Source organism: Macaca fascicularis, chromosome X, assembly GCF_037993035.2.
Source record: "Macaca fascicularis isolate 582-1 chromosome X, T2T-MFA8v1.1".
Classification (NCBI taxonomy): Eukaryota; Metazoa; Chordata; class Mammalia; order Primates; family Cercopithecidae; genus Macaca; species Macaca fascicularis.
In genome coordinates, this window is record NC_088395.1 from 109,857,516 (window position 1) to 109,882,955 (window position 25,440).

The following is a 25,440-nucleotide window of genomic DNA, read 5'->3' on the forward strand; positions in this document are numbered from 1 at the left end:
GAAACAGACATCACAGTGCGATGGGATAAGGACCATGGGAAGTGAAGAATGTTAACAGAGAATGCAGAAAATTCTTTCAGTACTTTGAATTTGAAAGGGAAGACAGAGACCTAGAGATACAGACAGATACATTTATAGAGAGAAAGATTCTGTGACTGGATAGGAATGAAGGGTTTAATGAGAGACTTTAAAAAATCTTCAATTCCATGAAACTTCAGCAAGTTTTCAAATTAATGTGAAGAAGCTGTCTTATCTCAGGTTTATCCCTCGAAGTTGTCCATATATTTATTTCCCTTCTTACATTCTTATTTCCACTTTGGAGAACACGAGACCCTTCCAATGAACTAATAGGGGTTTTGAGCTCAATATATATTTACTTGTTAGTAAATGAAAGAATGGACATTGTATGAAAGAAATGCTAGTAACTCTTGGCTTTTTGTCCTTCAAGGGAGGCAGCAGGTGGCTGAAATCCTGGTGTGATGTGGCTGGATCATGCATGATCTGAGGACTCCTGCACAGCTGACTGTAGGATGAGTACAGAATTTTTCTATAAATATACTAAAATACCAAGTAAGCCAGGAGCAGCCACTAGGCAAACACCAAACCTTGCATTCCTGGCCAGACCTATCACAGAGCTCATCAGGTAAGTTCAAAGACACACCTGTCTTCCCAGCATTGGGAACTGGATTGGGTTCTGCTCAGAGGCATGATGTTGACCAGATTTTATGAAACACCCAAGAATGTAGAGAACATTCTGTTTCTAAAACTTTGAATTCGAATCATATCAGAGAGATTTGCTTTCCTTATATGGATGTCTGTGTTCTCATTAGGAGAGAAACAATGAAAAATGACTTTTTACAATGCCTGCCTTAGCCCTGAGGCTCAGCCAGCCCCCACTTCTATGTCTCAGCATTTAAAGGGCCATTGAAGTCCCACTCCATGCTATATATTCTCAAGAGGTTTTCTCATTTACCCCTCAGGACAGCTCTGTAAAGATGGTATGGTCAGTCCCATTTCACAGATGACTAAGTTCAGGCTCACAGAGTCTAGGTCACCTCTCCAGGTAAGTGGCAAGGTTGGAATGAGATTCCATCCCTCACCCTCCCTAGAGAACCCTGAGCAACTTCCATTTTAGAAGACGGACTTCCAGGGCTTGAGAAATGGTCAGATTCCCCCCTGATATTGTGGCCCCACAGGTCCTCACTCCACAACTCCTCTGGGTGATAAGGAAGACAGAAGAGGTGAAATCCTGCACTTTGTGCCATGAGATCTGTGTGTAGGGCCACATGAGTTGGCTAATCCTTGAAGTGGTGAGTGGGCTCAGGCAGAAGCTCAGGTATTGGCCTTCGGACAGGTAAGCTGGAGAGAAGGAAAGTAACATGCACTGAACTACTGTAAGCAAATGCAATTTACAGCTCATCTCCTTTAATCCTAATAACCATTTAAAATACTCATCATTCTGACCATTATTCAGATCAGTGTGCTGTCTTTAGGGGAGTTTATGTAAGTCAGGGAAACAACCTAGTTGTCCTGTGATCATTAGCTAACTCTGGAATACTCCAAAGTTGTATCATTTTCTCTTGATATCTCCAGGGCTCTGAATATTGTAATCTCCCTGCAGGCTGATAGCGTCTTCTCCTCATGGTGTTGTTCAACATTTTTTCTTTTTAAATTATGACCTGTATATTTTTTGTCACATTATTGACATTTAAAACACTTTCTCAATAAAAATAAGGCTAAGCATTTTTTAACATAAGGGAGAAAACATTTGCAAACTACACCTCAGATACTGGGTTAGTATCTATGATTTGTGAACCACATTCTGTAACAAAATGACTGGCAACTATTTTCAACAGAACATTCTCATTAAAATATACATGAACAATAAACATGTTAAAATTTGTCAAAACTGAAAGTACTAATAAGATGCAAATATAAATCTTCAAAAGAATATTATGTGGAAGAAACAAGTTGCAAAAAAAATTAGTACTGTGATTCACTTTTGGAACAGATTGTGTGTGAGTGAACATGTTTGTGTGTACCTCACCTACAGGGACACATCTGGAGAGTATGCACCATTCTGTTGACAACAGACCCTTTGGGTCAGAGGGTAGATGCAGAGTCATTTCAATTTATAAATATACTTTTATATATTGTTTGAAATTTAGTATTTAGGGAAAAAAGCATTTCAATAAATACTTTTGAATAGATTGGCAAAAGTAATTGTAATGTATTTCATTAATTTGAAAGTACATTCGTTGTTTTAGACAAAGTAGATAAAAATGGAATTGATAATGTCTGTGTGTGTATGTGTGTGTGTGTGTGTGTGTGTGTGTCTTTTGCTCTATCACCCAAATAAACATAGGTGCAGATTTACCTTCAATTCAGACAGGGGATGGAACCAGTATCAGTTTTAGATATCCCAGAAAATAGTGGATACAGAGAGACAGCTACCATGAGCTGAATAATTCCGGAAAACTCCAGCTTCTTGGAGCCAAGTTCCCAAACTCCATCATCCCTCTTTCCCTCTTACCGAGGCCCTTGTCTGACAGAGATGCAATCCTGTTTCTGGCCACCAGAAGGCATCCATCTTTTTTTTAATAAAAAGGAGTACATTTTGTAAAGAGTAACGAAGGACTTAAAATGGTTTGTTTACCATGATCATAATTCTGTGTGCAAAAATTCATATATTTTTATTTATTTAATTTATTTATATAAAATATATTTATGGATTTATACAAAATATATTTATGAATTTTTATTTTATTTATATTTATTATATATTGTGTATATATAATATATATTTTAAAGCAGTTGCATTATGGTGACCCAAGAATCTATATCGCATTCACTGATTTATCTTTTCCTTCCTCAGGGTAGGTTGAGGTTTCCACACTATAGAGGGGTCCCTCCCTCCCAGAGAGCAGGCAGTTCGCCCTCCATTACCCGACTCCTGTACAGGCTTCCCAGACCCTCTCCCACCCACTCTTAGTCATACCCTCTCTGGGACACTGTGGACACAGCCACCCAGACTCAGTTCCACCTCCCTCATCATTTCTCAGTCACCTTACGCCTGCCCCTGTGCTGTCCTATGCCGGCCGGTGGCTCCCAATGTGTGCTAGAGCTACCTGGTGTTTCATCGTATGGATGCCCCAGAGTATATTTATTTAGTCTTGTTTTGCAACTGTCAGTTTTTTCAGACAGAATAATTCTGAACATAGTTTCACAAGCTGTGTTTTAAGGGAGGTATCGTATTTCTTTTTGCTCATTGTATATATTGCTTTGCAGTCTGATAATGGTGCTACGTTAGTGCCCCCTCGTGACAGAAGCCTAAACTGCAGCTTGAACATCCGGGAGCAGGAAAGTGGGAGGAAGGGGCTGTGGCCCAAGCCCACCCCACAGAGCTTTCCGTAAGTCTGGGTGGAAAAGGAGGTATATCCAGTGTTCAGGGATACTGATGGCCAAACAGAAAGTCCAGCCTCTTACTATGCTAAAGAGAAAGCTATATTTGAGAGGAATTTAAAAAATCATTTTCATTTTTATGCTTTCAGACCTATAGATATATAGCAATAGACCTATACAAGCAAAAATAGATACAGAACTACTTATGACTTTTGTGGGGTTTTTCTCCTGTCACCCAGGCTGGAGTGCAGTGGTGCAATCGCAGCTCACTGCAACCTCTGCCTCCCAGGCTCAAGCAATCCTCCAGCCACAGGCTCCCAAGTAGCTGGGACTATAGGTGTGAGCCACCACCCCTGACTAATTTTTGTATTTTTTGTAGAGATGGTATTTCACCATGTTACCCAAGCTGGTCTCGAACTCCTGAGCTCAAGGGAACCGCCCACTTCTGTCTTCCAAAGTGCTGGGATTACAGACGTAAGCCACTGCACTCGGCCGTACTACTTAGGACTTTTGTAACCTGTGTTTGCCCTTATTATAACCATCTTTCAAATTCAATTTCAATTTTTTGTATGGAGTTGGTGTTTCATCATATGATGCCCTAAACTTTATTTTCCCAGTACTCTAGTGGTGAAAATTTAATTCCTTTTAATATAGTTTCTATTACAGACAATAGTATACTTAACACCAGCCTTTATATATGCAAATATCTTTTAAAGCATTTCTTTATAAGCTCCTGAAGAGTCCTTTCAAAACCCTGGAAATTAGAACATTTTATTTTAACATAATGGTTCAAAATACTACTACTAATTTACATTCCTAATGTAACCACAGAACCGTTCAATATGCTTTGACTTTGTAACAAAGTGATGAGTTGTTTTTTAGATGCAGTGGATACCCAGGTTGCAAGTCATATAACCTGAGCATGCCCAAATGAACCACGTATGCCTGATTGGTGAACCTGGAGCTGGCCAGAACAGAAAATGTCAACCACATGTGGAACCTAAGTATTCAGATTGAGAAATGAGGACCAAAATGAGAAATGAGAGGTTCCCTGGTTTTTTCCCAGTATAAACTTAAAAGCCAAGGACTTGGCACCACTTCTTTGCATGATCCAATCAGATCATGTGTCGTTGCATTTCCCTATGTCCCTCATAGTTACTCTCTGCCTCCAGACCCCAGCTCGAGGAAACAGATTTGAGTGTTGCAATAAAGCTTTTTCTTTCCTCAAGTGCTAGTGCCGTAGTATTGGCTTCTGTGTGCATTGGTGAGCAAGCCCATTGCTCAGTAACACTAACATCACAGTATGAAAGTGCCTGTTTCTACATACATTGAAATAGTGGGCATGGTAGCTAATCTGATAGGCAGAAAATTACCTCTCATCATTGTCTTCATTATAACTCATTTTATTGCCTACCTAGAATTTCATCCTGTGGATGTAACATAATTTTCAGAACTCCATGTTATTCAGAGTGTTCTGATACTCCCTATTGTCAACACTGTGTCGATGGCATCTTTTCAAAGTCTGTGCTCCGCTGAAGGGCACAGTTCCAGGCACAGTTCCTGTGGCTGTTTGGACTGGTGAGCCAAATGTGTCCTCTTGGAACCCACCAAACTGTCATAGAAGAATACTAGTATTGTGATAAAAAGAACCTGGTCCATGTATAAATGTGTGTGCGCGCGATTGTGTATGTGCTGGCGTGATTGTGTGTGTGCTGACAACCACATTTTCCTCTGCTTCCTTCTTTTCCTTCATGACTTTGCATCTCATTTGGTCTCCCTTCCTAAATTCAGGTTGAGAACAAAAGTTCTCTGAAAAGGAATTTAGAGGAAAGAGACTTTATTCCAGTGAATAGTTTGCAAATCGGGGAGATGTAGCCTTCAGTATAAAATGAAGGTGTGTTCCAGAGAACAAAGGGAAAGTTTGTCTTTTTTTTTTTTTTTTTTTTCTGAGACGGAGTCTCACTCTTTCACCCAGGCTAGAGTGCAGTGGCTCGATCTCCGCTCACTGCAAGCTCTGCCTCCCGGGTTCACGCCATTCTCCTGCCTCAGCCTCCTAAGTAGCTGGGACTACAGGCGCCCTCCACAACGCCTGGCTAATTTTTTTTGTATTTTTAGTAGAGACGGGGTTTCACCGTGTTAGCCAGGATGGTCTCGAGCTCCTGACCTCGTGATCCGCCCGCCTTGGCCTCCCAAAGTGCTGGGATTACAGGCGTGAGCCACCGTGCCCGGCCAGGTTTGTCTTTTATGAAGAAAATTCCCACCCAGGGTCCCACTCAGATCAACTTATGCAAATGAAGGATTCCAACTTGCTTAGTTCCGATTGGTTGACATAGGTGAAAGCTTATTGGTTGGTTTAAGCACCATAAAAAGGAACAGGCAGCTATGAAAGTCCCAAAGTTAAGCAGACTTGCAGGTTTTCTGGAAACTCGAAGTAATGTGTGACCTTTAGTCAGCAAATGGCCACTTGGCTCTAATTTGAATTTAGGCCCGGTTAAACACCCAGGATTCATCTTGAAGGACTGGTTCTTTCAGGCTTCACAGGGCCCAGAAGTAAAGGAAGGGAATTGTCAGAATGGCAGTTATTTTTACCATATCCTTATCCACATCCTTCCCTACATTCTGAAGATAAACTTGTACATGGTTAATTGTTGGTGCAAACAGTGTGTACATATGTAGGTTTTTGATAAATATTGCCACACTGACACCCATAAAGGTAGTGCTATTTAGACTCCCTAAGTGAAGTCATGCAAGAAAACACACAGGGGAGTGAAGAAAGTAATAGTAATGACATCCTGTTAGACAGTAAATGCCCTACACTTTGTTGTGGATCCACTCTCAAGGCACTGCCACAGTTGGAACATGTGGAAGTGATCAGATGAAAATCAAATTTTACACGCAAGTAAAACCTGAAGTAACATGTGGGATGGTGTTAGGAGGGGAAAATCCTTGGAGGAACATATGACAAGCAGTCACCAGGGCTGGGATACAGCTACCGTTTTACATGCATTCATGTTTATATAAAACATGTGCATCATGGCCTTTGTATGAAAAAGTTTGGTCACTACTGTGGTACAACAGAAGACCAGGGCAATATCATATTTTTAAACAGCTTTCTTGTAGTATAGTTTATGGACAATAAAATGCATGTATTTGAAGATAGAATTTTGTGATTTTTAGTAAATGTATATAGAGTTGTGCAATGATCTTCATAATTGAGGGTTTAAAAATCTTTTATTTTTGATTTTTGTGGGTACATAATAGGCATATATATTTTGGAGGATACATGAGATATTTTGGTACAGGTAGGGAATGTGTAATAACCACATCATTAAAAATTAGGTATCCATCCCCTCAAGCATTTATCCTTTGTGTTACAAACAATGCAATTATACTTTTTTAGTTATTTTGAAACGCACACTTAAATTATTATTGACTATTGTCCCCCTGTTGTGCTACCAAGTACTAGGTCTTACTCATTCTTTCCAATTTTTTTGTACTCATTAACCATACCCACCTCCCCGCCAGCCTGCCACCACCCTTCCCAGCCTCTAGTAACCATCCTTCTATTCTCTATCTCCATGAGTTCAATTGCGTTCATTTTTATCTCCCAGAAATAAGTGAGAACATGCAATGTTTGTCTTTCTGTGCCTGGCTTATTTTACTTAACATAATGGCTTCCAGTCCCATCCATATTTTTGCAAATGACTGAATCACTTTCTTCTTGATGGCTGACTAGTACTCCACTGTGTATATGTACCACATTTTCTTTATCCATTCACCTCTTGATGGACACTTAGGTTGCTTCCAAATGTTAGCTAAAGTGAATAGCGCGGCAACAAACATGAGAGTGCAGATGTGTCTTCAATATACTGATTTCCTTTCTTTTGGGTATATACCCAGCAGTGGATTGCGGGTCATATGGAAGTTCAATTTTTAGTTTTTTTGAGGAACTTTCAAACTGTTCTACATAGTGGTTTTACTAACTTACATTCCTACCAACAGTGTACAAGGGTTCCCTTTTCTCCACATCCTTGCCAGCATTTGTTATTGCCTGTCTTTTGCATATAAGCGATTTTAACTGGGGTGAGATGATATTTTGTTGTAGTTTGGATTGGCATTTCTCTGATGATCAATGAAGTTGAGCACCTTTTCATATGCCTGTTTGCCATTTGTATGTCTTCTTTTGAGAAATGTCTATTCAAATCTTTTTCCCACCTTTTAATCAGTTTAGTTATTTTTTGCTATAGAGTTATTTGAGCTCCTTATACATTCTGGTTATTAATCTCTTGTCAAATGGGTAGTCTGCAAATATTTTCTCCCATTCTGTGGGTTGTCTCTTCACTTTGTTGATTGTTTCCTTTGCTGTGCAAAAGCTTTTTAACTTGATGTGATCCCATTTGTCCATTTTTGCTTTGGTTGCCTGTATTGGGGTATTACTCTAGAAATCCTTGCCCAGACCAATGTCCTGGAGAGTTTCCCCAAAGTCTTGTAGTTACATAGTTTGAGGTCTTAGATTTATGCCTTTAACCAATATTAATTTTTGTATATGGCAAGAAGTAGAAGGTCTATTTTCATTCTTCTGCATATGGATTTCCAGATTTCCCAGCACCACTTATTGAAGAGACTGTCTTTTCCTCAGTGTAGGTTCTTTGTTGAAAATGGGTTCACTGTAGGTGTGTGGATTTGTTTCTGGGTTCTTTATTCTATTCTACTGGTCTGTGTGTCTGTTTTTATGCCAGTACCATGCTGTTTTGGTGATATAGCTCTGTCGCATAATTTGAAGTCAGGTATTGTGATTCCTCCAGTTTTGTTCGTTTTGCTGAAGATAGCTTTGGGTATTCTGGGTCTTTTGTGATTTTATATGAATTTTAGGATTTTTTTTTCTGTTTCTGTGGAGAATGTCATTGGTATTTTGATAGGGATTGTATTGAATCTGTAGATTGCTTTGAGTAGAATGGACATTTTAACAATATTGATTCTTCCAATCAATGAACATGAAATACTTTTCCATTTTTTGGTGTCATCTTTAATTTCTGTCATCAGTGTTTTATAGTTTTCATTACAGAGGTCTTTCACTTCTTTGGTTAATTCCTGTGTATTTAATTTTATTTATGGCTATTGTAAATGGGATTACTTTTAAATTTATTTTTTAGATTGTTCACTGTTGACTGGCCTATAGAAACGCTACTGATTTTTGTATGTTGATTTTGTATCCTGCAACTATACTGAATTTGTTTATGAGTTCTAATCGTTTTTTGATGGAGTCTAGGTTTTTCCAAATATAAGATCATGTCATCTGCAAACAAGGATAATTTGACTTCTTTTCCAATTTGGATGCCCTTTGTTTCTTTCTCTTGTCTGATTGCTGTAGCTGGGACTTCATAGTTGAGTTTCAGATGTTTTCATCATCCTAAGATTACCCATCCTGCTTGAATGCAGTTAACCCTGTGCCCACCCCCAACCCTAGGCAATCACAGATATGCTTTGTTTCTCCATGGATTTGCCTGTTTTTGACATTTTACATAAATAAAATAAAAAAAATTGGGTCTTTTGCATCTGGCTTCTTTCACTTTACATAATGTTTTCAGAATCTGTGTTGCAGCGTATATCAATACCTCATCCATATTTATTGCTGAATATACCCCATTTTATCCATGTATCAATTGATGAGCATTTGGGTTCTTTCCACTCTTTAGCTATTTTGAATGATGATCCTGTATACATTCAGGTACGAGTTTTTATGTAGACATATTTCTTTTGGCTATGTACCTAGGGGTGGAATTGCTGTGTCATATGGTAATTCCCTGTTAACCATTTGAGGTATGGCCAGAGTATTTTCATAAGCCTGATTTCATAAGTACAGGCTTAACTTGTTTTTCTCATTATTAGACTGAGGTTGTGGGTTTTCAGAAGGAATACCACAGAGATGAATTGCCCTTTTTATCACACCATATATGGGTTTACATGCTACCCATATGATATCAATGGTGATGTTAACCTTCATCACTTGGTTAAGGTACTGTTTGCCAAATTTCTCCAGTGTGTGGTAACTATTTCACATTCCTATACTCTTCTCTGTAGAAGTAAGTCACTAAGCCCTGTTCTTAGGAGGTAGAGGACAGAATTAAACTTCACCTCATGAACTGTGGGGTAGCCATATATATATTATTTAGAATTATTTGATTGAGACAATTTGTCTTCTCTGATCCATTTCTTTTTCAATTGAAACACTTATTTATATCAGTATGGAATTATGTACACTTATCATATAGTTGGGATAGTTTACCAAATGGAAACATTCCAAAAGGAATTCCAGCATTATGATTTGTGTGGTGCAGTAGAATTCTGACCTAATCAGGAGATTGCAGGAGTTCCCTCTCTCTACCATTATATTTCACCACCGTTATATTACCTAATTATGGCATATTAAACAATCAGACAATGCTTTTAGGCAATATATTTAACCATGACAAATTTTGAAACAACATTTTAATTTCAGGTGATTACATTGTATACTTAGTAATTCCTTCAGAAAGAAATAAAACAATAAACAGAATTTAAGTGATCATAAAAATATTGCTAACATGCAGTAAATCTATTTGCAACATTCCTTTTATTGAAGCAATATTATGGGATATGTTGGGGAAATGTTGTACTTCAATTGATAGCACAGTTCCTGTAGCACAGCCTTCACATTATCTGACTGACTCTATGGAAGCTATTTTACAATGCTAGCTTTTAGGTAAATATAGCATTGCCATAAAATCTTTGTCTATACAAAAGCAACTGAATTTTGGCATTGCAGGTGAAGCTTTGTCTCCAGATAGATGTTCATTTCAACAGTCTTGATCTATAAATGGGACAAAGGCGTGGCTGTTGGTTTTGATGGGGTTCATTTCAGTGGAGGGGTGCGGTAACAAAGCACCATTAGATGAGGAATGAGGACTGAGGTGGAGGGAGGTATAAAGGGATGAGTTGAGTATTGAGAATTCTTCATAGAACTTTGGTTGCAATGGGAGAATATATGTAAAGAGAACAGTAACTAGGGTTGTAGAGAGGGGTCCAGGGTTTTTAAATTATATTTTGAAATTATCAATGGTAAGAGGCTCTCTCAGGATGGAAATATTAATGAGAAGGAGCCATCTCTTCTTAGGTCTAGAAACTGAGTTCACCACAACCCCCTTACTTCCTTGTTTCTATTCTGGGGAAGTCTAAAGCTTAACCAGAAGGATGGTGTCATTTGACCTTAATGCCTGTTAACTATGGGGATGGATGGATGGATGGATGGATGGATGGATGGATGGATGGACAGACGGATGAATGGATGGACAGATGAATGGATAGATGCACGATGTGTCAAACAGGTACTGGTATTTTATCTTCTAGCACCGAGCTCCTCACACAGGTGACTGAACCCATGGTTTTGGTGTCTGAGAAGATACAGCTTCTCCAGTCTCTGTAACTGATGTCAGGAAGATAGGAGCACTCAGCTTCAGTGTTCAGAAGCAGATTTAGGCCGACTGCCATACCTTACATCCTGGAGGGATCCACCCTGACTTGAGCAGGTGAGATCACAGAAAGACTTGCTTTCCATCACAGGGACAGTATTACAGCCTGCTCAGAAGCATGTTGTGGTCCAGCTCTTGTGTCATTTAAAAAGACTCCAGCTCTTCTCTAATACTGAATTCAACTAATATCACAGAGAGATGTTCTTAATCTTCTAGACAAACACACTGCCATCAGTATCCCCCAGAGGCCACAAACACACCCTGGAACCATAATGCCACCAGTAGCTCTAGGAGAACTTGCAGGCTAATGTGCCTGTTGCTCATTGTTTTTAGGCTATATATGAAAATGGACCAGTTTGCAATAAAAATATAATGCAATGATGATTATCAGAGCATTTTGTATACTAGGGAATTTTTTAAGTTATCTGAACACCAAATTAAATATAATGACAATGAAAGAATTTCCACCTGTCATATCATCTAAGTATAAAAAGAAACCATTCAGGATTCTAGTAAGGTAGGCATGCAGGGAAGTCTACCCTGTTTCATATTGGTGGTGGGGATGTCACTTAGTACAACCTCTTTCCAGGTTGATTTGGTAATTTCTATTAAAGACTGTATGCATCCCCGATCTGCATGTGTTTAGGGCCTGCTCCTTCAAGTATTCACCCTCAGCATGACCTCTGTCCCTCTGAGAGTGCATATTCTTCTTGACATCAGAACTGTCTGGAGACTCCAGTTTCTAAAGTACTGGCCCAGATGCACTCCCTTGTCTACAGAGTAGGAAATTTAGGTCTGACAAGGTTCTCTGTCTTTCAGAAGAGAGACAGAACTGGCAGACTGGCTTCAGAGCTGAAGATACAGATTTCATTAGTGACCCGGGTCAGCAGGAAAGCAAGATTTACTTGGTTATGGTGTGATGTGCAGCTCAGCATCACAGTCTGCCTGGGGGTGTATAGGGTGCAGGTCTCTGCTTTTCCACTTAGTGGCAGGATGCTCCCCAGCCAGGCTGCTTAACCTGCAAACATCACTGTTTCTTCAGCTACAGGATGGTGTAGAAATTATATCCTCTACCTCCCAGGAATGTTGTGGGAAACTCATGAGACAGAAAAGTGCCAGCGTTCAGGAAGGGTGAGTCCCCAAGGCTTCCTGAGGCCAGAGATACTGCCCTTCTGCAGTACTTTATGTTATAATCACCCTATGACAATGCACAAGTAAATGGTCATTCAGTTACAAGAGTGCAAGGACTTATATTTACTCAGTTCATCCAATATAGATTATAATAATATTCACAATGTAAATTGGAAAGTAACTACGTGGAAATCAGTTCTTCTTCCTTCCCATCTAAGGTCTCACAAGTGCTTTCCCAGATGTGATCTCATTAACCTCTATATTGATCTGAGATTTGTTAACCAAAACTGGCCAGTACAGGGGAAATGACTCACCTAAAGTCTTATAATGGGCCTGCCCTGCCATGTTCTATTGCAATGTTTTTCTGCAAAGCCTCATCCTGCGGGGTTACATTATGTATATTTTTCTTTTTCTTTTCATTTTACCAAAAGAGAAAAATATATACCTTTTTATTGTTAAGAAACATTTTCTCAAATAAGTACTTACTTCATTCCTTACTGAAATGGTTTTTTCTTACGGATCCATTGAAACCATGTTGGCTATGTTCAACATAACTAGAGATATCTTTGGCGTTTTCCTCCCTTAGCTTCATATCTTGTAGAACATCTTGTACAAAAAAAGTAGATTTATAGAAAAACATACATATAAATCACGAATTAATCCTCAAATGTAGTAAAATAACATAGCAAAAACTTTATCAAATCCATTTCATGCACAAACTGGACAGATCTGTTATATACAATCTCTGTATGCATCTGCAGTGTTTTATAAATTGGTGCTTTGACTTTAAAAGGAGGTTTACAAAAAGCCCCCTCTTGTAATATCAATGACTAAATTATCTCACTATCATTGATTCTCAAATTTACTTGAATTTATACTCATCACTGCCATATCACCATTCTTACAAAGGCAGTAATTTTAAGGAAAAAGTTGCAGTGTGATTATGATATAAGTAACATTCAAAATTTCATGTTACCAAGAGTTGAGCAGAGTACTAATTTCCCGTTTATAAACACACGTCTAAAAAGAAAGCTTCATGCACATCCACATAGAAATTCAAAGTCAAACTGCGTAATGTGTTTTTATTGACAGAAGGCATCACACTATTCCCAAGCAGCATGATTCCCTTGAGAAACTGAAAACTAATTTCTTGAATCTAGAATGCGACTTCCGACTTCTGTCTTCCAGGTGTAACCAGAGTTCTTCCTGGAGCGATTCCAGCTTGTTTCCTTTTGGTGCCTTCCTTAAGAAATTTTGCAGCTGTTTCTGGTGCAGTTTTTGGGTGGGCTCTGGGGTGGGCAGACGATCTCCACTTTGCAGAGGCTGCTCCTTTTGTGGGTGGAGCTGGTGGTGAGGGAGTAGGAGAGGCCTCGCATCATCCTGGCATTCAGGCCCTTAGCCATGGAGAAGGACTTGAGGTGGCTTCTTAAGGCATTGGGGAGCGGGAGCTTGTCCACCAGGTATACGGGTGTGCAGGACACGATGGTGCGGCAGCAGAGGTCTTGCAAGCTCAGTACCTTGCTCGGCCTCCCGAAACAATTCATCCTGTGCCGCAGCAGCACGATCCTGGCCAGCTCCGTGAAAGACTCTATGATGTTGAAATTGCACAGAGGGCTGACCTCAAAGAAGGTCACGCCCAGGCGCTCAGCGTAGGCTTGGGCCTGCTCCCTGGGCACCTGCCTCTTGAATGCCAAATGTAGGCGATTCCCCACCAGGATTTTAGGGACACCAGGGGCATGCTCATCGATCTTCTTAATCCATCGATCCATACCCTCGAAAGACCAGCGGTTTGCAATGTCGTAGACCAGGATCACTCCTTGTGCACCACGAGAGTAGGAGCGGAATATGGTACAAAATCTTCCCTGCCCCGACGTATCCCAGAGCTTCAGCTTCACCCGCTGGCCATCCAGCAGGATGGTGGTCGTCTTGTAGTCGATCCCCCTCAGGTGACTGTATGGGGACTCGGCTGCGCCATCCTGCAGGCTCTCCAGGATCTCACTCTTGCCTACGTCGCTGTCGCCCACCAGCAGGAACTTCAGCAGGAAGTCATAGGCCTGGTCGGGGCTGTCCAGGGTGCTCATGTTGCTGGCCCCGCACTCCCGCCTGAGCCAGGCCCACAGGGTTGCACGCAGAGGCGGTGCCGGGCCTGTTTTTCTTGAGAAATTAACATAGAACATAAAAAATGAGATGGGGAAGTCTATGAAATAAAGCGAAATGAGGTGGTGGCTTTGATGGATTTCTTTTACAAACCCAGGAAACTGGTTCAGTGATTGTTTTCCTTTTCCTTACCCAGCACAGAGTAGTGACACAGCAGTTAATTAATCATGGAAACCTATACATTTCCCTTAAAATTTTCATATGATCATTATGGAACCGTGCCTTTTGGATTATGTCAAAGGAATCTCCTTTAAAGGAAGGACGGGTATGGGATAGGAAAGGGACTAAGATGTGTTGAGTACCGTAGGTACCCTACACTGTGTATGACACTTAAAATATTTTGTTCTTTTGCTTTCAGAATAGCTGTCTTTGTTAGCTATGATTGTTTCCATTTTACAAATCAGAAAAGGCAAACTCAGAAATGTTATGTAATTAAAAAAAATATTGCCATTATTATAGAGATCACAGAAATCACAATCCTGAGCCAGGGCTCTCCTCATATAATGCACCACACATCCTTTTTACTCTGTGGCCATGCAGGGTTTAGGAGTAAGTGTGAACTGTCTGTGCATGTGATCCTTGACAAGCCACGCATGTTTGCATGGGCACTAATACTTTTCTTGCTGCAGGTGGACATCTCCCATAAATATAAGAGCCAAGATCTCAGAAGAGACATCTAGGACATAGATTTTGCTAGAGTGTCTCATAAATAATATTCACCCAAGAAAGATGTGTTGAAATAACACATGCATCCATCAGTGAAGGGTTTTAGGTTTAACACATGTACAGCTCCTATAACAAAACAACAAAACTGACAAAATATGTAAATGGTTCACAGGTGAAGAAACACAAATGGCCAGTAATCACAAGAAAAAGCATTCTAGCTCACTAATACATTAAGGAATGCAAATGAAACCATCTAAATATCCTTTTATCACCTATCATCTGACAAAATTTAAATGTAGAAAAAAAAGCGAAAAAGAATTTTTTAAAAATTTGAAAAACGAAAAGGTGAAAAGTGGTTCTGTGTGTGTCTGGGTATGGGGGCGGGATGAGGGACCAAATACATCAAGGAAATGGAAAGACACTTATCAGTTATAAATACATTTAAATATTGTAACAACAGGTACAAAGATGGTTAAAGAAATGAGAATGCTCAGACACATATAAGGAAGTTTAAATTATTGAAATCAAGCCCCAAGGGATAGATGTTTACACATGTAATGGAGGAAAAAATGTTCACATGTCCAAAATAGCCAGGTAAGTGGTTATTTGAAATAGCATTGCTGAAATCTTTTTAAAAAGGAAAAAATGAGAAACATTCTAAATACTCATCAATACAGAACAAACATGTGAATAAAGGATAAGAAAAACATTTCTATTTCTCTGTGGGCTTCAGGGCAAATAGAGAAAAAAAAGCCTTTAGATTAATTCCAGAGTTAGCTGACAATAAGGAGATAATAAAGTTGTCTCCCTGATTTATATAAACTCCCTTAAAGACAGCACCCTGATTGGAATAATGATCATAATTATTGGTACCTTGAACAGCCATTAGGATAAAGGAGATGAAATATAGAATGTATTTGCTTAAAGTAGTTCAGTGCAGGTTACTTTCCTTCTCTTCAGCTCACCCGTCACAAGGCCAACACCTAAGCTTCTGCCTGAGCCCACTCACTACTTAAGGGATCAGCCAACTCATGCGGTCCTATACCCAGTCTCTTGGCATAAAGTGCAGGATTTCACCTCCTCTGTCTTCCTCATCACCCAGAGGGGTTGTGGAGTGGGGGACCCGTGGGGCCACAATAGCAGGGGAGTGGAATCTGACCATTTCTCAAGCCCTGGAAGCCCATCTTCTAAAAGGGGGTGCTTGGGGTCGTTTAGGGAGGGTGAGGGATGAAACCTCATTCCAATCCTGCCACTTACCTGGGAAGGTGACTTAGGCTGTGAAAGCCTGAGCTTGATTATCTGTGAGATAGAACTGACTGTATCATCCTTACAGAGCTGTCCCAAGGAGCAAATGAGAAAACCTGTTGAGAGTATATGGCATGAAGTGGGATTCAATGGCCCTTTAAATGCTGAGACACAGAAGTGGGGGCTGGCTGAGCCTCTGGGCTAAGAAGGCATTGTGAAAAGTCATTTTTCACTGTTTCTACTAATGAGAACACAGACATCCATATAAAGAAAGCAAATCTCTCTCTGATATGCCTTGAGTTCAAAGTTTTAGAGACAGAATGTTCTCTACATTCTTGGATGTTTCATAATCTAATAAAAGCTGTTCAACATCATGCCTCTGAGCAGACCCAAATCCACTTCCCATGTTAGAAAGAAAAAAATGATAGATGTAAAACAAGACTATAAAAACATATGCTCCAGGGCATGAAACACCAAGTAGCACTTACAGGGCTGAAGAAAGGTGACAGAGAGGATAGAGGTCACAGGAGCAGGGTCTGGGCAACTGTGTCCATAGGATCCTAGAGAAGGGAGGACTGAAAAGGAATGGGTGGAGGTCTGGGAAGCCTATACAGGGGCAATGGAGGCTAAATGCCCCACTCTCTGTGAGGGACCTCTCTATAGTGTGCACGGGACAACGTATACTGAGGAGGGAAGAGATAAATCAGTGAATGCCATGTAGATTTGGAGTCCACAGCCAATGGACCAGCTTTAATACACATATATTTTTCAAACAGAACTGGCATCATAGTTTGTCACTCTTTGCAATATGTCCTCATTTAAAAAAAAAAAAAAAATGGAGATAGCTGTGATGCCTCCTGATGGCCAGAACCTGGATCACAGCTTTGAAAGTCTCAGACAAGGGGCCCAGGGAAAGGGAGAGGGATGTTGGAGGTGAGCTACAAAGATCTCAGCCAGAGTTTTCTGGAATTATTCACCTAACGATAGCAATCTCCGTGTATCAGTCATGTTCTGGCATATATGAAACTGAGATTGGTTCCAGCCCCTGTCTGAATTAAAGATAAAACTGCATCTGTGAGTGTGTATTTGAAGTGATACAGCTAGACCTAGACACACACACAAATGTGCGCACACACACACACACACACACACACGCAAATACCCTGTCGATTAAATTCTTTTATTTTCCGTTTTTACCATAAAATAGAATACAATGAATGCTTTTTCAAATTAATAAACATATACACAGTACCTTTGACAATCTGTTCAAAAGTATTTTATCACAGCCATAAAAACAAAAATCATGTCACTTGTAGCAACATAGATGCATCTGGAGGCCATTGTCCTAAGTGAATTAACACAGGAACAGAAAACCAAATACCACATGTTCTCACTTATAAGTGGAAACTAAACATTGGGGACTCATGGACATAAAGATAGCAACAACAAGCCCTGGGGACTACTGGAGGAGGGGGGAGAGGTGGGGCAAGGGTTGAAAAACTATTGGGTACTATGCTCACTACCTAGGTGATGAGATCATTCATATCCCAAACCTTAGCATCCCACAATATACCTATGTAACAAACCTGCACGTGTACCCCCTGGATCTAAAACAAAAACTGAAATTTAAAAGAGAAGAACATTCTGCCTCCTATAATGAAGAAACATCTCAACTAACTTATTTTTTGGAAAACAGCAACATTTTTTCAAAGTTTGGGTACATTTTTAAAATTCACTATGGCTCTTTCTTTCAGGTCCATTTCATTGACTACAGAAAGGCATCAGAATTTTTTTCTTTTTCTTTTTTTGTTTTTTTTTTTGGACAGAGTCTCGCTGTGACGTCCAGGCTAGAGTGCAGTGGTGCAATCTCAGCTCACTGCAACCTCCACCTCCCAGGTTCAAGCGATTCTCGTGCCTCAGCGTACTGAGTACCTGGGATTATAGGCATGTGCCACCACACCCGGCTAATTACTGTATTTTTAGTAGAGATGGGGTTTCACCATGTTGGCCAGGCTGGTCTTGAACTCCTGGCCTCATGTGATCCACCCACCTCAGCCTCCCAAAGTGCTGGGATTCCAGGTGTGAGCCACTGCACCCAGCCAGGCATTAGAATTTAACTTTATTGCCTTGAATATTTTAATTAATGTTTTATATTTAATCTTAAAGAAGGGGAAATTTTATACCATTGAAGAGACACTTATGCTTACAAGAGCTCCTTTTAATAATAAAAGCAGAATTTATTAGTAAAAAAGGGAAAGAAATAGAACATTATCTTCACTTCAGGAGCTTCCTTTATGACCTTACAAGTCATTATTCCCCCAAAAGTAAACTACACTAACTTCTAACACTAGAGATTTGCCTGTTTATGAACTTTTCATATTTTATATACCTGAAATTATACTTTTTTGTTTCTGCTTTCTTTTGCTTAATATTATCCTTGTGAGATATATCCATGATTTTGCATATGGCAACATTAAAATGAGCATTCTAATTGTGGTAGAGTATTTCATTTTATGAATACTACAAGTTATCTGTTGAATGATATTTGGGTTCTGCCCACAGTTTGACTAATATTATAGTACTACTACATACAGATTTGTGGCTGTCTTTAGTGGATATATGTACACGATTCTGTTGAGTATGTCAAAGATTGGAATTGCTGGCTCATAGGTATGCATATAGTTAGCTTTAGTGGATATTGCCAAATGATTTCCCAAAGTATTTTCACCAATTTACTTTCAGTAATAGTACATAATGGTTCTACTTGCCCCTTATTCTTTTTTTTTCAGTTCATGGGGTTACTGTAGTATCTCATGACAAGTTTAATTTGCATTGTCCTAAAAACTAAAAACGTTAAGCACCTTTTTATACATGCAGTTGTTGTATGGGATTCTTATATTGTAAAGTGCCTGTTTACTTCTTTTGCTCATTTTCTACTTTTCTCCTTGTTTCCGAAAAATCAAATCACTGTATATATAAAATCTTTCACTCTGTATTTCAATATTTTCTTTCTTAAGAGTATGTTTTGGAAGACAGAGTCTTTAATTATAATGTAGCTCAGTTTATTATTATTTTTTCCTTTGGGATTAACAGTTTTTTGTCTAGTGATTAAGAAATATTTGCCACCCCAACTACATAAAAATATTTTCCTACATTGTTATAGGTTATTCTTTTACTTTTGCATTTAGACTGACAATCTACCTGAAATCAATTTTTGTACGTATCTAATTCAGCTAGCATACTTAAAATATCATCCTTCTCCCTTCACTGCACTGTCACCTGTGTCATAAGTGAAAATGACCACATATGGATTGGGTCTATTTCTTGACTCTATTAAGTCCATTGGCCTGTTTTTTTTCTATCCTTACACCAATTCTACATTCTCTTAATTATAATAGCTTGTTTTTTTAGATCTCAATTTTTAATTGTTTTTCTTTGAATAGCTTCAGGAGTACAAGTGGTTTTGGTTATAAGGATCAATTGTACAGTGGTGAAGTCTGGACTTTCAGTGTACCCTTCACCCAAAATAGTTTACATTGTACCCAGTAGGTGATTCTTCATCCCTTACTCCTTTCCCTCCCTTACTCCCACCTCCCCCTTCTGAGTTTCCAGTGTTCATTATTAATTATAATAGCTTTATATTTTAATCTTAGTTTGTAATAAAATGTTTGAACTTTGTCCTTTTCAACAAAGGTTTTAAAAACTGACATGCTTTTTAAATATATATATATATGTTTTAAGTCCTTGGGGCATAAAATTTAAATCCAAACAGATCTAATTAAAACATAATCCAACATATTTTACGACAAATGAATAGATCATTGCCAATTCTTTACTTGCCAGTTAAATTTTTAAAAACTGTGCATTCAAATATTCACTAAAATACTTTTATTCTCAAATATGAAACTTCAAAAACTATATAAGAGTATATTCACAAATCCAATTTAAACTGCACCTCTCACTGGCCCAACTCCCACCCCTTGACCCCAAGGGGTCTGTTGTCCCTAGAATAGTGCACATTCTCCAGAAGTGCCCCTGTAGGTGAGGTGCACATCAACACATTCACCTTCACACACAGTCTTCTCCAAAAGTACAATCATAGTCCTCATTTTTTGCATCTTGTCATTATAAATTCTCAGGATTTAAAATCATTTCTGTCTTGTTAGTTCTTGTGGTTTTTGTATTTATTTTATTTCTTCTAAAAAAATGGGGTACATGTGCAGAACGTGCAGGTTTGTTACATAGATATACGTGTGCCACGGTGGTTTGCTGCACCTATTGACCCGTCCTCTAAGTTCCCTCCCCTTACCCCCACCCCCAACAAGCCCTGGTGTGTGATGTTCCTCTCTCTGTCCATGTGTTCTCAGTGTTCAGCTCCCACTTATGAGTGAGAACATGTGGTGTTTGGTTTCCTGTTCCTGTGTTAGTTTGCTGAGGATGATGGCTTCCAGCTTCATCCATGTTCCTGCAAAGGACATAATCTCATTCCTTTTATGGCTGCAGGTTTTTGTATTTTTAAATGTTTATTATTCATGTATATACTTATTTAAATTTTCTGTTGAAATCATTGCCAATTGTTTTGTTACCAAGTATGTTTCACAAATCATGGCTACTAACCCAGTATCTGAGATGTAGTTTACAAATGTTTTCTCCTTTGTTTTAATACAGTCTTTAGTGTTTTTTTTTCCTTTGGAAAGTGTTTTAAATTTTATTAATGGGACCTAAACATTATAGAGGTCATATTTTAAAAGAAAAAAACATTAAAAACCACCTGTGGAGCAGATACTGCCAGCGTTGAAGGAGATTAGAGCACTCAGAGTTCTGGAGGCATCAAGACAAAATGAAAATAACAACCGAAAAAAAAACCTTAAGTAATTCCAAAGTTAGCTGCTGATCAGGAGATTAAAAAGTTTTCTCTCTGAATTACATAAACTCTCCTTAAGCTTAGTTTCCTGATTTGAATAATTATCAGAATGACTGGTTAAATGTTGTTAGGGTAAAAGCAGATGAAATACAAAGTGCATTTGCTTACAGTAGTTCAGGGCATGTTACTTTCCTTCTCTCCAGCTTGCCTGTCCCAAGGCCAACACCTGAGCTTCTGCCTGAGCCCACTCACCAAAAATCAAATTTAAAGTGCACCTCTCACTGGCCCAACTCCCACCCCTTGACCCCAAGGGGTCTGTTGTCCGTAGAATAGTGCACACTCAGGTCTACAGGTTTTTGTATTTTTTAAATGTTTATTGTTTATGTATATACTTATTTGAATTTTCTGTTGAAATCATTGCCAATTGTTTTGTTACCAAGTATGTTTCACAAATCAGGGATACTAACCCAATATCTGAGATGTAGTTTACAAATGTTTTCTCCCTTGTTTTTAATACAGCCCTTAGTGGGGTTTTTACACACTAGGTCTACACCCAGGTCTCTTGGCACAAAGCGCAGGATTTCACCTCCTCTGTCTTCCTCATCACCCAGAGGAGTTATGGAGTAAGGACCTGTGGGGCCACAATAGCAGGGGAGTGGAATCTGACCATTTCTCAAGCCCTGGAAGCCCATCTTCTAAAAGGGAGGTGCTCAGGGTCCCCTAGGGAGGGTGAAGGATGGAACCTCATTCCAATCCTGCCACTTACCTGGGGAGGTGACTTAGGCTCTGAAAGCCTGAGGTTGGTCATCTGTGAAATGGGACTGATCATACCATCCTTACAGAGCTGTATGAGGGGTTAATAAGACAACCCTCCCAGAGAATATGACATGAAGTGGGACTTCAATGGTCCTTTAAATGTTGGAACACAGCAGTAGGGGCTGGGTGAGCCTCAGGGCTTAGGTAGTCATTATGAAAAATCATTTCTCATTGCTTCTCCAGACGAGAACACAGACATCCAGATAAAAGAAGCGAATCTCTCGGATATGCCTTCAGTTCAAAGTTTTAGAAACAGAATGCTCTCCACATTCTTTAGTGTTTCATAATTCATAAATACTGTTCAATATCATGCCTGTAAGGAGACCCAAATCCACTTCCCCATGGTGGTAAGACAGGCGTGTGTGAACTCACCTGGTGAGCTCCATGACAGATCTCATCAGGGACACAAGGGGCAGTGATTGTCTAATGAGTGCTCCAGCACTGCTTAGTGTGTGTGTGTGTGTGTGTGTGTGTGTGTGTGTGTGTGTGTGTAGATATATAGATATAGATATGAGTATTCTGAACATATCCTGCAGTCACCTGTGCAGGGTTCTCAGATCATGCATAATTCAGCCACATCACATCAAAATTTCAGCGACTTACTGCCTTCCTGAGAGACAAAAATCCAGGAATTACTAGCATTTCTGTAACACACAATTGTCCATTCTGTTATTAGGTAATAACTAAATATGTATTGAGCTTGAAAAACATACTAGTTCATTGGAGGTATCTCATTAACTCAAAACTGGAAATAAGAGAGCAAGAAGGGAAATGAATATATGGGCAACTTCATAGGTTAAATCTGAGATGAGACGGCTTCTTCACATCAACTTTTAAACTTGCTCAAAATTTCAAGGAATTGAAGTTTTTAAAAAATCTCTTTGGATCCCTCATCACCCAATTAGTCACAGGATCTCTCTCTCTCTCTCTCTCTGTCTGTCTATCTCTTCTTTCCCCTCCCCTCTCCCCTATCCCCTCCATTCTTTCTCCTCTCCCCTTTCCTTCCCTCCCCTCTCCTCCCCTCTCCCTCTCCCTGTCCATCCCCCTCTTCCTCTCCCTCCCTCCTTCCCTTCCCTCCTTCCTTCCCTTCTTCTCTCTTTTCCCCTTCAAAGTCAAGAACCAAAAAGAGTTTTCCGCATTTTCTGTTAACATTCTTCACTTCCCACTGACTCCTTATCCCATTGCACTATGGTTTCTGTCCCCAGAATTGCAATGAAGATGCTCTCCAAGGTCACATTCCACCTGTTTTCATTATGACCAGTTTTTTTCATCATGAGCAGTTTTTTTTGTATAAATGTATTAACATACGAAATATTTCTTTCTTTTTTTTTTTTAGATGGAGTCTTGCTGTGTCGCCCAGGCTGGAATGCAGTGGCACAATCTCAGCTCACTGCCTTCCTGGGTTCAAGCGATTCTCCTGCCTCAGCCTCCTGAGTAGCTGGGATTACAGGGATGCGCCACCACGCCTGGCTAATTTTTGTATTTTTAGCAGAGACAGGGTTTCACCATGTTGGTCAGGCTGGTCTCAAACTCCTGACCTCCTTATCCGCCCACCTCAACCTCCCAAAATGCTGGGATGCCTGGCCGAAATACTCCTTTTAATGAGCTCCTAAAATATCCTTGCTTGTGCAGTTGCATCTTTCACCTAACAACAGAGATTTCACTGTTTCTCAGACTCCGGAGCATGATGTACTGGACATAAATCCAATTGTCCCACTCCCTAACTGTGTGGTCTCAGGCAAAGTCCTTATTCTCTCTGTCCCTCAGTTTTTCATCTATGAAATGGAGATTAGCCACAGTATCTACTTTGTGAGGGAACTATAAGCACCAAATGACTCAATACCTAAAAATCACTCGGATCATAACATATTTTAGCCATTTTTATTTCTTTTTCTCTATCTTTATGGGCCATTAGTATCTCTGTTATCCCTATGGTGCAGCCTGATATTTACTCACAACCTTTCATGTATATTGTTTGTTAGACAAGCAGGTTGCAAAAGTAAATAGGATGAAAGTAAGTAGAATGAAACTTTATCTTTCATGAATAAATATATAAATGCATGTAGTTCTGCTTAAATATATAAATACCTGAATAAGGAAACTTCTAAAAGAATTTATACAGATAAACTCATTACCAGGGCTTGTCTTTGAGTGTTCTGTTTGGGATTAATATTATTTATTTCCTCTCCTATGCTATCTATTTTTAACTATAATAAATAGCTACTGCTTTTACAATTTTACAAAATAATAAAATGGTGGTGAAACTTAAGCATTCTCAGCCCTAAGCACAGGAAAGACACTGATATTTAGAATGAGGAATGTTCCTGAGACTCAGAAAGGGAGAGAAGATTTTGTGGGAACCTCATCTACATTATAACAGGGTATATTTTCCCCAAATTCCCACTCACACTGATAATTATCAATACTTTAATTTTTGCCTAGTTCACTGGGAAAAATCAAGGTATTATTGTTTGGTTGCATTTTGTTCCCCCAAAAGATACATTGATGTACTAACCCCAGATACCTGTGAATGTGACCTTATTTTAAAAATAGAGTCTTTGACATGCACACATATGTTTACTGCGGCACTATCCACAATAGCAAAGACTTGGAACCAACCCAAATGCCCATCAGTGATAGTCTGGATAAAGAAAATGTGGCACATATACACTATGGAATACTATGCAGCCATAAAAAAGGATGAGTTTGGCCAGGCACGGTGGCTCATGCCTGTAATCCCAGCACTTTGGGAGGCTGAGTGGGTGGATCACAAGGTCAGGAGATCGAGACTATCCTGGCTAACACAGTGAAACCCCGTCTGTACTAAAAAAAATACAAAAAAAAAAATTAGCCGGGTGTGGTGGTGGGCGCCTGTAGTCTCAGCTACTTGGGAGGCTGAGGCAGGAGAATGGCATGAACCCAGGAGGTGGAGCTTGCAGTGAGCTGAGATTGCACCACTGCACTCCAGCCTGGGTGACAGAGCGAGACTCCGTCTCAAAAATAAATAAATAAATAAATAAATAAATAAATAAATAAATAAAGGATGAGTTCATGTCGTTTGCAGGGACATGGATAAAGCTGGAAACCATCATTCTCAGCAAACTAACACAAGAACAGAAAACCAAACACTGCATGTTCTCATTCATAAGTGGGAGCTGAACAATGAGAACACATGGACACAGGGAGGGGAACATCACACACCAGGGCCTATCGGGGGCGGGGGGGGGAGGGGCTAGGGGAGGGATATCATTGGGAGAAATACCTAATGTAGATGATGGGTTGATGGGTGCAGCAAACCACCATGGCATGTGTATATGTAACAAATCTGCATGTTCTGTACATGTACCCAAGAACTTAAAGTATAGTAATAATATAAAAAAAGAGTCTTTGCAGATGTAATCAAGTTAAGATAAGACTATTAGGGTGAGCTCTAATCCAATATGACTTGTGGTCATATAAGATAATGAAAATGCCACTAAAGACAGAGACACACAGGGAGAGCAACATGTAGTGACAGAGGAAGAGACTGGAGTGATGTCCCTGCAAGCAAGCAATATCAAGGATCTATGGCCATCACCAGATACTAGGAACAGAAAAGGAAAGATTCTTCTCATAGACTCAAAAGGAGCAAGGCCCCATCGACACCTGGAC

General features: G+C 39.6%; 1 protein-coding gene across 9 annotated transcripts in view; it reads right to left on the bottom strand.

The window, feature by feature from the left end:
• LOC102122298 (ras-related protein Rab-40A-like) overlaps positions 1-25,440 on the bottom strand; it is a 79,085-nt gene that overhangs the window by 23,838 nt on the left and 29,807 nt on the right. For 7 of the 9 annotated variants that reach the window (XM_074029579.1, XM_074029580.1, XM_074029576.1 and 4 more), the window contains one exon: positions 9,860-14,195. The exons of 1 other annotated variant lie outside the window; for it this stretch is intronic. In XM_074029579.1, coding sequence (XP_073885680.1) covers positions 13,286-14,122 — 837 coding nt within the window. In that variant the 5' untranslated portion in view covers positions 14,123-14,195 and the 3' untranslated portion in view covers positions 9,860-13,285. Of the gene's footprint in view, positions 1-9,859; positions 14,196-16,121; positions 16,244-25,440 lie in introns of those variants that run through there. One more of the 9 variants, XM_074029582.1, reaches the window with a different exon arrangement.